Here is a 15,776-nt window from a genome sequence, read left to right as displayed (position 1 = left end):
CAATACCATTATTACAGAGAATCAGACAAATTATGCTACCCTCTGACTATTGGCTACTTAGCTTATTAAAGCCTGTCTCAAAATACAACACTGCCCATTCAAGACAAAAAAAAGCTCTTCACTTGACTGATTGGTTATGCTGCACTGGTCTGTGTAGAGTACGGGCTGAGTCGTATTCAATAGAATCCTACTCTGATGCGTTCTGCCTTCAACATTATCTCTTGCATAGTTTGTTTTGTTTCGGTATGTTGCATTGAAAGTGGCTAATATTGCGTTGATTCGATCACAATTGCCACAGTAAAGGGAAACATGAATAGTGTTAAATAACAGGGAAAACTCAAGAAAGTTGAGTTGAGTTCAATCTCGTGCTTTTCTCAGTCTTGGGCCACTGTGTGCCTGCACACGCAAGCAGCTTAGAGGGAACATAAGTCCCCAGCACAAGGTGCACCTGTGTAATGATCATGCTATTTAATCAGCTTCTTGATATGCATCACCTGTCAGGTGGATGGATTAACTTGGCAAAGGAGAAATGCTCACTAACAGGAATGCAACCAAATTTGTCCACCAATTTTGAGAGAAATAAGCTTTTTGTGCGAATAGAAAACTCCTGGCACTTTTTTTTTCAGCTCATGAAACATGGGAACAACACTTTACATGCATTTATATTTTTGTTCAATATAGTTGTGATATAGTTGTACCATCAGTCTTGACATGGCTCAAGACTGTCTTTACACCAGTAGCTCTACCATCAGACCGTGTCAGGGGGGAAGTGATATCATGATCTATGACCTCTCCACTGGTGACCTGGCAGTATGTGTGTCTCCTGTAGATGGGGGACTGACTGAGGTCTCATTGTGCGCCGGTGGGCGTCCCTGGAAATTCTGTGACTTCGGCATGAGTCATCCTCTCCAACGGACAGACAGCTGTGTGTGTGTGTGACGTGACCGTTTGTGTGCGTGTGTGTGCATACACGTGTCGATCCGTGTCTCTGTTGATTCAGGTTCTCTCATTACTTTCATATCAAAAGCCTAACGTTCATTGGTAATTGCCAGCTTTTGTAGCACGTGTTGCTTGCTGTAAGTGAAATGGGCCTATTCAAACCAAAAGAACATTGGGACAATGTGTAATCTCTGAGGAATTTATGTGGAATATGATGCAATCATCAGCAACTCCTGACTAATTTTAACATGAAAAGTAAGAAGATAAATGGATAGTGCTAGGCTATTTCGTGTAGTGAATGATACTTGTTCAGTAATATTTCTAAATAAGTAATTTTTTTACCACATATAACATGTGAAATTACGATTACTGTTGAATCCCAGATTCTGGTTTGTTTTCTGGAAACTGTGTGATCTCATGACCATATTAGGTGCTGGCCCAAAATAATTTATTTCCTCACTTCAAATTTTATTGGTCTGTTTTTTTATCCATTGACACCCACAGAACTGTCCACGAACAAAAGAGCTCTGTGCCTTTCCTCCATATTCCTGCTTGTTATTCCCCACAAGGACCTCTGTATTCACACTGGTGAATGTAACGGTTCTGAGACACTGCTCAGAGCAATGGAAACTTGAGAGAGAACAGTGTTAAGATGGCCTGTTTCACCACCCAGAGAGACAGAACTAAGCCATGATTCATTGACAATTAAGGGCTTCAGACAGGGGTTACAGTGACACTGAACTGTCTCATTACGCACACCTGATTCCAATTCCCCTGATTAGTAATTGTATACATGTGCCCTCTTGTCACAATTGTCTTGTCGGTTATTGTTCCCAAGTTTGTGGGTCTTGTCAGTACCTGTGGTTTTGGTGCTGAGTGTACAGTGTACTCGTTATTATGGGTCTCGTCCCGTGTATTGTTGTGCACTTGTTATTATGGGTCTCATCCTGTGTATTTATTAGAGGTTTTACCTCGCTCTTTTGTTTGGGTTACAGCCCTGTGTTTTTGTGTACGTGTTTGTTTTGGGCTTCATCCCAGTGCCTTTCATGGCATGTTGTATTTTTGGGTCGAGTATTAAAATCCCCTCTTACGTATTCCTGCTCCTTTCTCCAATCATTTATACAGCTTGACATTTAATGTGACATGTAGACTATTTGAAATTATGTGCGCTTCTTACATTCACCTTAATGTTTATTCAAATATATTTCATTCAAATCATATGGTTTGGTTTCAATACTTCAAACCCAAATGGCAAGTCCAGGTAGGCACAAAAACGTTGGTTAAATTGTGATTTTAATGAACGGTGCGAATTTGCAGCAGTATTTTTTTTCTCCTGTGAGCGTGGAGTGAGCAGTTGGAAAGGACATGATGGAGTGACTTCATGAGCTGGATTTCCAACCGCTCACATACTCTGTTCCTATGTCATAAAAACAGTTTGAGTTTGTGGAAGAAGGATGAGAGGAGAGTGCCAAGCAGCATGCTGCTTCTGAAGCTCACAGTGCTGAGAAGGGTGTGGCTTGCGCTCTGCTTTCTTTCCCCTAGACACTTCTCACCCACTCAATCTAGCCTTTTTGTCTCCCTTTCTCCTTAACTAGGTTTATGCTAATTCCACCAGTCTATTCTATTCCTGTATTCCCTCCTCCTACACCATTCTCCCTCCCCTCTCCTCTGTCTCAGATAAGGTAGGGCTGCAGGGAGTCTCAGTAGAAATAGCAGACTAGGGCTAGGTTCTTTGCCGGAAACACATGCCAGAGGGCTGTGTCTGCTCTTTGCTGCTGTAGTTCCAGTAGACAGCATCCCTGCCATGTTCTGACACAGAGAAAGGGTTTCTCAGCTGCTGCACTGTGGCTGGCCATCTCTGACCACTGGTTCTGCAGCCTGAGGAGAGGAGCTCATTCCTAAAGCTGCTGCTCACTCCATTCATATACTAAACATGGCTGAAATACACGGCGGTGTCCAAATACCAATACTTTCGTCCTAAAAAGTAGGCTGTTTTTGAGTATGTGACATTTTGAAAATCAAATATACTTGAAATGCTTGGATGTCATACTCATTTCGGATTTGACGACAGTTGATCATCTGCTGTCAATTAGATATGGTGATGCCCAACTGAAATGAACGAATAGCGGGAACAACGCAATGACGCATTCGCTGCACACTTTTTGTGAATTTCACAGACACAATGCATTGGAAGTGGAGGGGCTGCAAGTTTTGAGTAAATAACTTCGAAGATTGCGAATAGCAAAGCTTCTACGGTGGTGTTCAAATGTAAGTAGTTTTTGTTCTTCTTAAAATTATCACAACTATTTCATCGTATATAGATATTTGAAAACAGATCTGCAGCCTGCTGCCTACCATGCCTTTAGCTAGCTACATGCCTTAGTAGGTCTAGAAGTTAACTGTTAGAACAGTAACCTTAGCTACAGGGTCACTTGCTGTTGAGCGACAACTATATTTAATGAGCTAACATATTTAATGTTAGCTAGCTAGCTGCTACTTGTAAATATCACTAGCTATAACGTTAGTAACGCGGTAGCCTACATTCCTATTTTCCACAGCGGTGCTGGTCCCAACAACTCTTCTAGTTCTCCCGACGTTGGTTCATCTGCGTTGAGCTGATTGTAGTGTTCATGCCATGCAATATTAGTTTATACCTGAATGGTTACCGCTTGAATGGGTCTAGTTTCATTGCACACATAACCTGCTATGGTGTAAGTAATGGTAACATGCACTCGTTACTGTTTCACCTTGGCGCTCCAATTTGATAATGTATGTGGCAGTCTGGCTATCTACATAAAGTTCACACAACTCTACTTTGCTCATGTTTTGGTTAATGTTGTACTTGATCTTGTGTCTTTTCAGGATCTACGTGAAGGAGTGTGAGCTGGAGGGGCCTCTATTACCTGCATGGGTGAAAAAAGAAGTGGGAGAACCTTAAGCAAAAATACACAGTATGCTACTGTATGTTAGCTTGACATTTATTGCTGAGCTGTACTTGGCTAATAAAGTTACCCTTTTCTCTGAGAGCACCAAAACTTTCCAAAAATATTTCCTATGCTTCAACTGCACATTCATGTATATAAGTGTGAAAAGAAACATGTTAGAAAGGTTCACGTATTCCAGAGAAATGTACTGTAATTGGCATAATACCAGGGCTTTACATGTAGTATGTTTGATGCTGAAAGTGATCATTTTTCAGGAGTTGAAAGCTCCCCCCACTGGAGTCAGCACTGAGGGAGGGGAGGCCACAGCTGCATCCTAAAAGTGGTGATGGATGAGGCGCTGGGGGGCTGCCACTCCATCACCCCACCGGTCATGAACATCATCTCCTCATCCTCCCAAGGTGCAGCTGTGGGCTCCTCTCCCTCCCAGAAAGGTCCAGTCAGGAGAAGGAGGTGACTGACAGGGAGGCACGTCTTATGACCATTTTAGAGGCCATGAAGTAGTTATGTATTTTGTATGGTATTTAATTTAGCTATTCATTTTCTAATGTTTTTGGTGTCATTTTTTGGGGGGATTTCAGTTTTTTTTCATTGAAATGTGTTTGTTGTTTGTTAAACATTTGATTTGATACCAGTACATCCACTGTTGGTGTGTTTTACTTTCAACATTCAAAAATACATTCCTACATCTGAGCTATCATGTTGCAGGTGACTGGTAACGATCAGATAACTTGAAAGGAAAAAGAAACCTACACACTGCTCTTGCTAGCATCACTTTTTCTATTGAAGCTTACGCTTCGGCCTCTTGGCCTTTGTCAGAGATTTTTTGTTATATTTTTTTGTTCTAAATAAACCATCTTTGGTATAGTAATTGATAATATTTCTATAGCGCTTTTCATCTCCCATTCCTTTTAAGCTTCAGTTGACTCTTCAATTGATACTTGCATAGACCTACGGTACAGAAGTTTACCCCAAATATGTTGTTCTAAATGCTAGCTAATTAGCTAATGTTAGCCCAAAACAACACTCCGGTGTTAGTGAAAGGCAATGGAGAAAGGTCACTGGGTGGGGCTATAAATGATCTTGTCTGGTTCATATGTGAAGCCATAACAGATGGTGCGTTCAAGACAACTGGGAAAAAAACATGCTCTGACTTCTCTGAGCTGAAGATCACTGATGTTGCGATTTTTCCCAGTCTGAGCTCGTTGTTTTAGAGTTCCCAGTTGTCTTGAACGCACCAAAAGTATCTGTTTCGCCTGTGGCATACTTTTTACCAAACAGTACGTGATAAATAGTACGTAGTATTGATAGTACACAGTATGCACTTTAAGTAAGTAGTAGGCAAGACAGATTTCAGACACGGCCCATGTCCTTTATGTTTACGTACCATTTTATTCTGAAAGATGCCATTCACATGGTTACCTCTGTGCAATGATAATCAGTTCTTTATTATGAGTCTGGTCTCGATCGTCATGGGAATAGTCACCATGTTGTGCTGTCATTCCTACCCCTGACACACCAACAAGAATACAATCTCTGGATAAAAGCAGAAAATAACACATTGTTGTCTCTATAGTCCCACAAGTATCAGCTACTGGTCTCTTGTTAGATAACAATTGCCTGAGGTTCCAAACAGAGAAATACGATTTGATGGCAAGCCTTTCATACACAGGAATCGAATCATAAGGAGGGGACACTGAACAAAGGCTGTGATCTAATCTAACCTTTTGATTTATTGAATTGAGCTCTAACAACAGAACAGCAACTCCAGCCTGTAGGACAGCCAGCAGGCAGATCAAACAGAGAGAACACACTGGGCCTCCACACCACAGAGAGACAAACAGACTGTCTGTGCACACCAGCAGAGTGCTGTTAGCTGGACACACTGCCAGGAACATTCTGGAAACAAAGTTCCCTATTCATTCACAAGATCACTTCAGGTCGTACCTCTTTTGAAAAAAGTTTTGGATACGTATTATTTATCGGATTTCTAGTGGTAGAGGGGGACGTTAGCTCCATGGGAATAAAAATAAAGTTTTATAAATGTGTCATGAAGCCCAGCCCTATCTTGGCACAGGTCCGCCAGTCCATTACTCAAAAGGCTGTAGTATGCCATTTTAATTCGTGTATTTGACATTGGAATGGGCCTGAATCTCAGAGAGGAATTATCTCTTCCTTAAGATGCCCTCTGCACTGGCCAGAAGGAGAGACATGGAATGAGAAAGTGAAAGAGATGGACAGGAGGCTAGGTAGAAGGGAGAGTAGGCTACAAAGTGACTGACAAGGAGAGACAAATTGATGAGCATGCCGCCTTTCAGTGAGCCAAGACTTGCTAAAGTAATACACAGTGAGAAAATATACATACCTTTTCTTAATGCTCCTTTTACCTTGAGTCCCTGTCCTTCAGAATGAATGAATACGGGGCATTCTTCAGAATTAACTGGCACTGAGAAGAATGGCATTCTTCTATGTGCTCACCGTCTATGGAACACTCCATAACCAGTTCTGTAAATCGAATGGGGGAAGATTTTGACAGTGTGAAAGGGGCTGCTGAGACCATGCTTGAGTTGATCCTCTTAAAAGAGGAAGAGGCATAAGGAACTGGGACATTGGGGCCAATGTCAGATAATTTTTGTTTTGTTTTATTGAACCTTTATTTAACTAGGCAAGTCAGTTAAGAACAAATTCTTATTTACAATGACGGCCTAGAGAAGACATTTTAGTGACAGTCAAATTATTTGTGTTGTGTAGTTTGGGTGTCAATCTCCTACTAATTACTAGTAGGAGTCAAATCAACGGCGATTGGCTCCTCCAGCTATAGTATGTTTGTTTACACAAGCAAGATCTTTACTAATGAATATTTAATTTCACTTTCCTATTTAGTAATTACTACACACGTGTAACATATTAATGTTACATGAGAGGAGGATAGTTGCATCAAAAACTCCCTCTCTTCGATCTACCGTTTTTTCCTTACTCCCACAACTATTTCTGTACACACAACCTAAGCTGGAAACTGGGATTTGCTTGTACTCTAGAGCATCATTGATATGAACCAGCTTGAGGAGGATGATCGGGAGTGAGAGAGGGAGAGTGTGCTGACAGTGGTAGTTGGAGAGATCTCTGGTGTGTTTATAGGACAGTGTGTCTGCCAGCGGAGTGTTTAGAATATCTCTCTCACTGCCTCGTTTTTACTGCTAGGGCTGGAGGCCTGTGTACACTATCATAATGCACGGTAGTAGTTTGTCATGAAAGGGAGGTGAAGGTGGCAGATCTATTTTGGGTTAGGAAAATCCCCAACGTGAAAGTGGGCCTGTACTAGTGGGTAGTTGCTTGTTTTTCCCCATGTCCAGTGATTGTCTGAGAACAGTTGCCTAGTTTGTCCATGTCTCTTGTTTGGATGGCATGTAGTCGATTGTTCATTTTATAAATTACATTTTATTTAACCTTTATTTTAACAGGGACTCATGCTGAGACCAATTGTCTCACAGAATGGCCCTGTATACATGATTCAATACACATCAAACACATCAATATGCATGTGTTACAAATCAAAATACCTTCAGTGATGTTGTCATGGTGATTGTTGAGCACAGTGATTAGACACTGGTAGACATACTGTATCATCCCCCCTCCCACTCAAATACATCAGACTCTCTTTAGGTCTAAAGAAACAAGAAGCTGTCCAGCTCCCTCTCAGAGTCCCTCTCAGTCACTTCAGGGGTTTGTGTTCCACTTGGCTGCCTGGTAGTGTGGATGAATGGAGGCGGCTGTGGAAGTGTGCTAAAGGGTTTGAGACAGAGGTTAGCCTGCTCTCTGGGACTCAGGGAGCTAGTCTCTAATCTGAGTGAAAGAAACATTGTCTGCTCAAAATAGGTCAGTGCAGTAAAACACCACTGGTCATTGGATTGTAGAACAGAGGTCTGATAATATCAGTGTTCCAAGACTTTTATCCATTTTAAGGCTCAACCTTAACTTGATTGTGATCAGTTTACAAGAGCCATTTAAATCTTTGTCAGCCATGTTGGATTCCCTGCCTCTTATCCTTCCAGCCATGGTGCATTTTCTCTGTGGTTGTGTGAAAACAATGCCACGTGAATAATGCTGATGTAGTCTTACCTAATCTAACCTTCTTCTCCTCTCTCTCTCTCTCACCCTCTCTTTCCCTCTCTCTCTCAGGCGGGAAGTGATGGCGAGAGCATTGGGAACTGCCCGTTCTCCCAGAGACTCTTCATGATCCTGTGGCTGAAGGGAGTGGTCTTCAACGTCACCACAGTGGACCTGAAGAGGTGAGGGAGACACCAGACCACCACGTCACATTAGCTAGCTCACTCTTCCACCAGACATCACACTAGTTTGCTTGCTCACTCCTCCAACACATGTCACACTATCTAGCTAGCTCAGTCCCCTAGCTCTCAACTAGCTCCTGGAAAGCCAGGGGAATATTCTCTCTCTGCTCTCCTCTTTCATTGGCTCTCAGAGCTTTTCTGGGCTCTCCACTAAGACCTTAGTAGCCTAGCAGAACACTTTGATCCAGCCACACCTCAAACAGGCACACCGCCCTAATTGCTTATTTGGTCTTATTTCTCATGACCTTTCCAAACCCGAGAAATCTGGAAAATAAACAAGCTGCGTTTTGGAGGGGCTAATTGAGGTTGTGCTCACTTCCTCCCTAGATGTTATTTTTCTTACTCTAAAACAGGATCTAAAATGATAATCTTCCCCTCCCAAAGTCATTTGAACACTATTTAGCCTCGGCTGGAACTACAGCAAACTTTCTTCCCCATGTTCACTGTAATGCTGCGTGGCAGCTCCTTACCCAGCCATTATGTCCTTCGATGAGTCAACCTGATTATTTTTCCTCTTCCCAGGCCAAGGCTGCTGGCATATGTGTGATTATTTTCAGATATGGTCAAATGAACTCTTCATTTCCATGGGCCTTTCATCATTGCTGTTTGACTCAGACAGTCCAGTATAAAGCAGGCTCTCTGATGAAGTGTTTTAGAGGGGAAAGCTCATCCACGTAGATGCTTTTCTATCGCTTTGCATCTCTTCTCCTGAGAGAGCTCAGAAACACTGCTACCTCTGCCAGGGTCGGTCCTGAGGGTAATCTAGACAAGACAAGATTGAGTAGTACCAAGAGCAACCTTTTCACTTTTGAAGGTACTGGAAAGTTGTCTGTGAATGTTGTCTGTGGGGGTCTGTGAATGTTGTCTGTGGGTGTCTGAGAATGTTGTCGTTCAGTGTCTGTGAATGTTGTCTGTGGGTGTCTGTGAATGTATTTGTGCATGTACGTCTATGTCTGTGGTGAGGGTGTGTAATGGGAAACAAGCTTCTGGAGGTCTTGTAAAAGGCAGTGGAGGATGTCCGCCCACTTAACAGTGTCTGTTTCCCCCTCTGTCAAACATGTCTTTGTTCAGCTGTTCAGACCAGGACTGATAAAGGCTTCACTTTTTCTCCAGTCAACAGAAAGGCAAAGTATTGCAAAATCATTTGTCTTATTTTATCCCTTTTTATTACTATATGGAACTCAAAATACATTACATTTGATTTACTACCGTTCCACATTGATGTGATTGTGAGTAGCCCACTTAGTAAGGAAAGATGTAGAATTCCGATTTCTAATCTTATATTTTGCAACCTTGGTATGGAAAACTATTTTTGGTCTATGATTAAAGCGTTTTTATTTATCTTCTTGAGTGAACACTTTTACCTCCTCCCCCTTAATGTTGCCATGGGGCAAGTGTGCTTCCTGTGCTCATTCCAAAGGGTTGAGGTCACTTCCTGTTTTGGTGCCCCTGTGACTTGTTGGTCCTATGAATGTGTTTCACATCTCCCCTTATAGGGACATCTTAACCACTGACTTGGCTTGCATGTGAATCACTCTATGGATAGGTCAGTGGTAGGCTGTTCTCTGCATCAAAGTTAATTTGCTCCATATTATTTTGTCAATTAACTCAGTCATGGCAATGCTAATACTTCTACACTGTATGACCTAAAAAGGTTTTTATTTTGCTTTGTAATTTAGTGATTTGGTTTGTGTGGGTCATTATGAAACATGACAAAGGTGCTTTGTGCTGTTGACAGGTCCTTCATCACATCCTCATTATGTTGTGTGTGTTCTCATCATATCTCACCTCCCAGTCACCTGGAACAAAACAAGCCTGCTCTGAGCACTGTGGACAGAGGAATGAACTTGGCATACACACACATGCACAAACACACGTACACAATCCTGTTGAAAATAAATTCCAGCCCAGGGTCTGTGTGTGTGAGGGGAGCACTAGAGAGGGCTAGAAAAGTCTAGAACAGTTCAGCATGGAACTGGGACTGGGAATTGTGTCCTGTCCGTGGGCCACAGCCACCTCCAATGACATGAGAAAGCAATAGAACTGGGCCCTGGGAAGAAACAGAATAACACTAATGATAGTTGATGATTGTCAAAGACTAGACCGAGACCAGATGGATTATAGGGATATAAAGTGAAAGGTTAGTGAGTAATCAGTGACGTCTCAGTTGTATAGTAGTAGTATAAAACTTTATCCCCAGGGGGAACTTGGTTTTGCAGCAAAGTCATCCATACAAATGAGACAGACATTTCAACAACATTAAGGACTTTACACAGTATAAGGTATGCATTGCATTTGGCTGATATGGGTATTTACCAGTGTGTTGTGACATGCCCACTAAATCCCCTGTCTTCTCCTCTTCCCAGGAAGCCTGCAGACCTCCAGAACCTGGCCCCAGGCACACACCCTCCCTTCATCACCTTCAACGGGGAGGTCAAGACAGACGTCAACAAGATAGAGGAGTTCTTGGAGGATGTCCTCAGCCCACCCAAGTGAGTCTGGGTGGTAACAGCTCGTCACGCCCACTAAGTACATCACACTGCCTCCAAGTGTAGATACCTAGGTTACAGTATACACTCTGCTTGTTTGAGATCTAACCAGGTGTATCGTATGTGTGTGTGTGTGTGTTTAGGTTCACCAAGCTTAGTGCCAGACACCCTGAGTCCAACACAGCTGGGATGGACATCTTTGCCAAGTTCTCAGCCTTCATCAAAAACTCAAAACCCAATGCCAACGAAGGTGAGCTTCCACTCCCTATAACAGAATTAACAAGCACACACATAAACCTATGTGCTTCAACAGTTTTGTGGTTGCTAGGTGACAGCAGTAGCCTGAGGTCATTGGTGGCTGGGTGACAACGCGGGGGGGGGGGGGGGCTGGCTAACATGTCAACATAGAGCTTTTGTTCTCCGTGGTGGCCTCTCTCTGTCCCCAGTACCATTCCTGACACTGTCCCCCTGTACCCCATGTCACCTGGCTGGGCTCTCTAAAGAAACAACCAAACAGCCTGGTAAAAACAACAGAGCGAGATGGTCTGGAAATGAGCTCACAGCAACTCTCTTGTCTCCCCTGGCTTTTGTTTAACAGGCATGCCACAGCTATAAATATATTGCCAACAGGCATTGTTTTGTACAAGACAACAGATGACAGTATACTGTAGCTTTGCCTCCGTCATATTGGCTATTGTTTCTCTGTCTGTATGCCATGTTAATCTGGGGTAAGCTGTTTATGACACAGTATCAGTTCATGTCCTCTGGTATCTTGGATGGTATGGTTTCTTTCTATTCTCCACCCTGTGGAAATATTGACCTATCGTTATGGTTGGCTTTGAATGTCTTCTGGGCTATGTCAACAGTACTTTATTGCTGAAAGTCATATCTGAATGATAGGCATGCCCTATTTATAGGACAGTCACACTGTAAAATGTAAAACACAATATGCCCAGTCACACACTCTCCAACTGACTTGAATACATAACATTCCAATAAGTCGAATTTGCTCAGTGAGCCACAATTAGTCCAACCCCAGCTATCTATTTTGGTTGTATGAACTACTCCTTATTTGGGCTCTCAAGATAATGCCAAAAACTGGGATCAAGGAATGTACTCTCTCAAAATACTTCAGCAAGGCAGCTTAAGTTCTGCCATCTTGCTATAAAATGCCGCCCTCGCGTGGCAGACTACAGAACTGCTGTGCGTATCCTGTGGTGTCGGTTTGAAAAGTGGTCTAGAATATTCAACACAATGCAGGCAGGCTGGTTTGTGATTGCTATATGCAGTTTATAGTTGTTGTGCTAGTGTTGTGGTAATTACCACCAGGGACACCTGAAGTCAATCTTAAATTAATCATTATTTAGTATCAGCAAGCTGGAGAGGTTCCAACAAACTTAGATAGAGATGATAAATGTTCCTTTTTTTGCTGTAGGTCTGGAGCGTGGGCTGTTGAAGACCCTGCAGAAGCTGGATGAGTACCTGCGCTCCCCACTGCCCGACGAGATCGACCACAACAGCATTGAGGACGTCAAGAACTCCACTCGCAAGTTCCTGGATGGTGACAACATGACACTGGCTGACTGCAACCTTCTTCCCAAGTTGCACATCGTCAAGGTAAGAGCAGAGGCCAATAAACATGACATTATACACTGAGTGTACAGAACATTGTATACTCACTGCTCTTTCCATGATATAAACTGACCAGGTGAATCCAGGTGAAAGCTATGATCCCTTATTGATGTCACCTGTTAAATTCACTACAAGAATACTTTTTAAGCCTTAAGAAAATTGAGACGTGGATTGGTGTGTATGTGTGTCATTCAGTTGGTGAATGAGCAAGACAAAAGATTTAAGTGCATTTGAATGGAGTATGATGGTAGGTGCCAGGTGCTCTGGTTTGCGTCAAAAAACTGCAACGCTGCATAGTTTCATGTTCAACAGTTTCCTGTGTGTATCAAGAATGGTTACCGACCAAAGGACATCCAGCCAACTTGACAGAACTTTGGAAAGCATTGGAGTCAAGCATTGGGCCAGCATCCCTGTGGAACGCTTTCGATACCTTGTAGAGTCCATGCCCCGACGAATGCCCGTCCATGCGCAACTCAATATTTTGAAGGTGTTCATAATGTTTGGTATACTCAGTGTACACACACAGTTGAATTCTTATTGTAAAATGGAATGCTTATTTTGGACAAATCTACATCTTGACACAGCAAAGCCCAGAGCACTTAGTGATATATGCATTCTGCTACCCAAATCATTTTGTACCATCCTTGGCCTACAGTGGGACCTCTTCTCTAGAAGTTTATCTAAGACTACATTAATTAGTCAATGTCCCCTTCCATCCACAGGTGGTGACCAAGAAGTACAGAGGCTTTGACATCCCCAAGGACATGATAGGTATCTGGCAGTACCTGCAGAACGCCTACACACACGAGGAGTTCACCAACACCTGCCCCAGTGACAAAGAGATCGAGATCGCCTACCAAGACGTGGCCAAGAGGCTGATCAAATAGGCTCCCCCCCTTACACCCAACACTGGGACTGGTCTGTTTAGACAGGAGAAAGAAAACTATGGACTACCTTTCCTTCTCTCCTAATTTAGAGCAAACACAATGCATGAGCTCCTTTGTTCTTACTTTTCCCTTTTATTTTTGGAGATCTCTTGAGTACATGAAGCAGCTCAGAAAGTTTACTGACGGTCCATTGTTTAGAACTTTTTTTAGGTTTTCTCTTTGATATGATGATTTGAATGGCGATCTCCCAGATCAGACGCAGGCTGGTGTGTATCAGAGCTTATCAGTGTTGGAGGGCAATCTAAACACACTCCTTATGAAGTGGCCTTCCGGCTGACCCTCTGTCTCCTCATGGGAATATGGTCACAACCTGTGTTTTTCTATTTTCAGTTCAGCTATTCAATATTAATTTGCTTTTTAGGCTTGCTATGAAAGTGAAAATTACAAAGCTGAAATTGTGTTTTGTGTTTTGGCTACAGAGTTGATTTATGCAGTGTTGAAAGATTCAGTGTTTTTGGCTCTAGAGGATAAATGAAGGCAGGTTTCACTGCATGTAGACAGACGCTAGGCCAAACCACCGAGTTGGACATACTGGTGCGATATGCTTCATTTTACTGTTGCGCTGCTTAAGTCAATTGCAACAACTATAATAGAAGTAAGGCTACATGTTTTCCATGCTCTGATACCATTTTCCTCCTTGACCTTATGCTGAGCTCAGATGTGTTTCTGAGATGTACCTGTAGCAGGTGCTTGGATGAGATGTTTTCAGCTCAGGACAATGGAACCTGAGATTAATGAAATATGTAGCAATGAAATATTAGATCATATCTAGCAGAAAAAAACAACCATTTATAGACTTCATCACTCCATTGCCTCACATCACAGCTCCATATAGACACTGACACTCTGGGCAGTGAAGCTCTATTTTACCAGAAATAACATCTGTTTTTTATTTTCTCCTGTAAAGCATGAAGGGACGTCTTTAGTTTGTGTTGTTCTGGCAGCAGTGGTAGCTTATATTATACTTCAGCCACCAAAAAGGGCACATTAATTCTGGTCTCACTGTGGATTGAATGACTCCTGCTATCTAAACTAGCGAAGTATAAAAACCACACACTTTCTCTTTCTCCCATAGAATACAGAGGAACGGTGATGTGCAGTCAGGCATCAGGGAAGATGACACTAAAGATATTTATGAGAAAAGGAATCGGGGAGAGGAGAATGGTAATATAATGAATATCATGTAGGATTTCATTTTCTCATTATTTCAAATGCTCTCAAAAGGTAGTGAATGTAGTTTTCTTTCGTAGTTCCAAAATGCTTTGGTGTGGATAAAGCAGAAATATATATTGTTTTGTTTTTTATCTCCTCGTGTTTTGCCGCCATCTTTTCAGACATTTGTTGTAATACACATTTCATAAAAGGAGTTGTAAATATTTGTTTTGATTATTCAGAATTCAATGTGTACATTTTGTACACTTATTGGTTTGATTTTGGGGAAAATAGGCATTTTTTACCTGCTTGGGTTTTAATACTAGAAGACATCTCCTTTGGCCTTTTTTGTTTTCTCCTGCGCAGAAGATTTTCCAAAATCACTGTAATGACGTGTATGTCAATGTCAGAAGAAAATATCCTGATTTTTTTTTAAAACAATATTGACTTCATTGAAATAAACCTCTTATTGGCACTCTGGTTTGTAGCTGTGATTGCTAGGGGCTGTTCCAGAACGCAGGATCAATAGGTTCTAAAATCAGTTACCTAGTGGGCCTACAGTCACTGTACATGTCATTATGTTATGGGTGATTGAGGGGAGACAGAGCAGAGGGGAGTATACTCCAAAGCAAGATCAATGCATTAGCCAGCTAACTTGCCTTAATATTCTGAAATCACTTTCTATTTTTTCACAAAGATGGACCATGCCCATTTCAAGGTTAACTGCTTCAACAACCAAAAATACATATCTAAGTTTAGCTTTCTTAATGAGTTAGAGAGGTATCTTTGGTCAACTCTGATCGGGATAACCGGGTCATATGAAAGTGGCTCACCTTTTAGCCAGGTAAGTTTATATGGCAACGAACCCTTCAGAACTAACCTGCTCACAGCTAACTCCACCAGTGGAGTCTGGTGGGAGGAGCTATAGGAGGACAGGGTCATTGGAATGTAATAAATGGAACTGAGTCAAACATGGTTTCCATATGTTTGATACGTTCAATGTATTACTATAAGCCAGCCTTCCTATAGCTCATCCCACCAGCCTCCACTGAACTTCACTCACCCTGAATTAAATGACTGAGCCACGATTTGAGGACCAATGTAATTAGATTCCTTCCCTCTTGCAAAGATTGCGTCATCATCCCTTTCATTTGAGGAAGATTACTGATTAAATATTTTATTAATCAATTGTTTTTGTGTAAAAAAAAAAAGTTGTTAAAGTATGACATTACACATTTAGTAATGACAGATTGCATTTTAAACTTCACGCACAGTATAAACACTTGTATGATAATTTTTTTATGATAAATTTGAAGATGTATTGAG

The 15,776-nt window shown here is 42.0% G+C and overlaps 1 protein-coding gene across 4 annotated transcripts in view; it reads left to right on the top strand.

The window, feature by feature from the left end:
• The window catches only part of LOC110498013 (chloride intracellular channel protein 4), a 29,863-nt gene extending 14,938 nt beyond the window's left edge, over positions 1 to 14,925 (top strand). The window contains exons 1-8 of one of the 4 annotated variants that reach the window (XM_036954939.1): positions 2,659 to 2,923; positions 3,117 to 3,207; positions 3,802 to 3,900; positions 8,061 to 8,170; positions 10,597 to 10,722; positions 10,863 to 10,969; positions 12,155 to 12,336; positions 13,074 to 14,925. In XM_036954939.1, coding sequence (XP_036810834.1) covers positions 3,847 to 3,900; positions 8,061 to 8,170; positions 10,597 to 10,722; positions 10,863 to 10,969; positions 12,155 to 12,336; positions 13,074 to 13,238 — 744 coding nt within the window. In that variant the 5' untranslated portion in view covers positions 2,659 to 2,923; positions 3,117 to 3,207; positions 3,802 to 3,846 and the 3' untranslated portion in view covers positions 13,239 to 14,925. Of the gene's footprint in view, positions 1 to 2,658; positions 3,208 to 3,801; positions 3,901 to 8,060; positions 8,171 to 10,596; positions 10,723 to 10,862; positions 10,970 to 12,154; positions 12,337 to 13,073 lie in introns of those variants that run through there. The other 3 variants (XM_021574544.2, XM_036954940.1, XM_021574543.2) reach the window with 3 other exon arrangements.
• Positions 14,926 to 15,776: the final 851 nt, after the last annotated feature.

Source organism: Oncorhynchus mykiss, chromosome 19 (assembly GCF_013265735.2).
Source record: "Oncorhynchus mykiss isolate Arlee chromosome 19, USDA_OmykA_1.1, whole genome shotgun sequence".
NCBI classification, from domain to species: Eukaryota; Metazoa; Chordata; class Actinopteri; order Salmoniformes; family Salmonidae; genus Oncorhynchus; species Oncorhynchus mykiss.
This window is presented reverse-complemented; position numbering and strand designations above follow the sequence as displayed.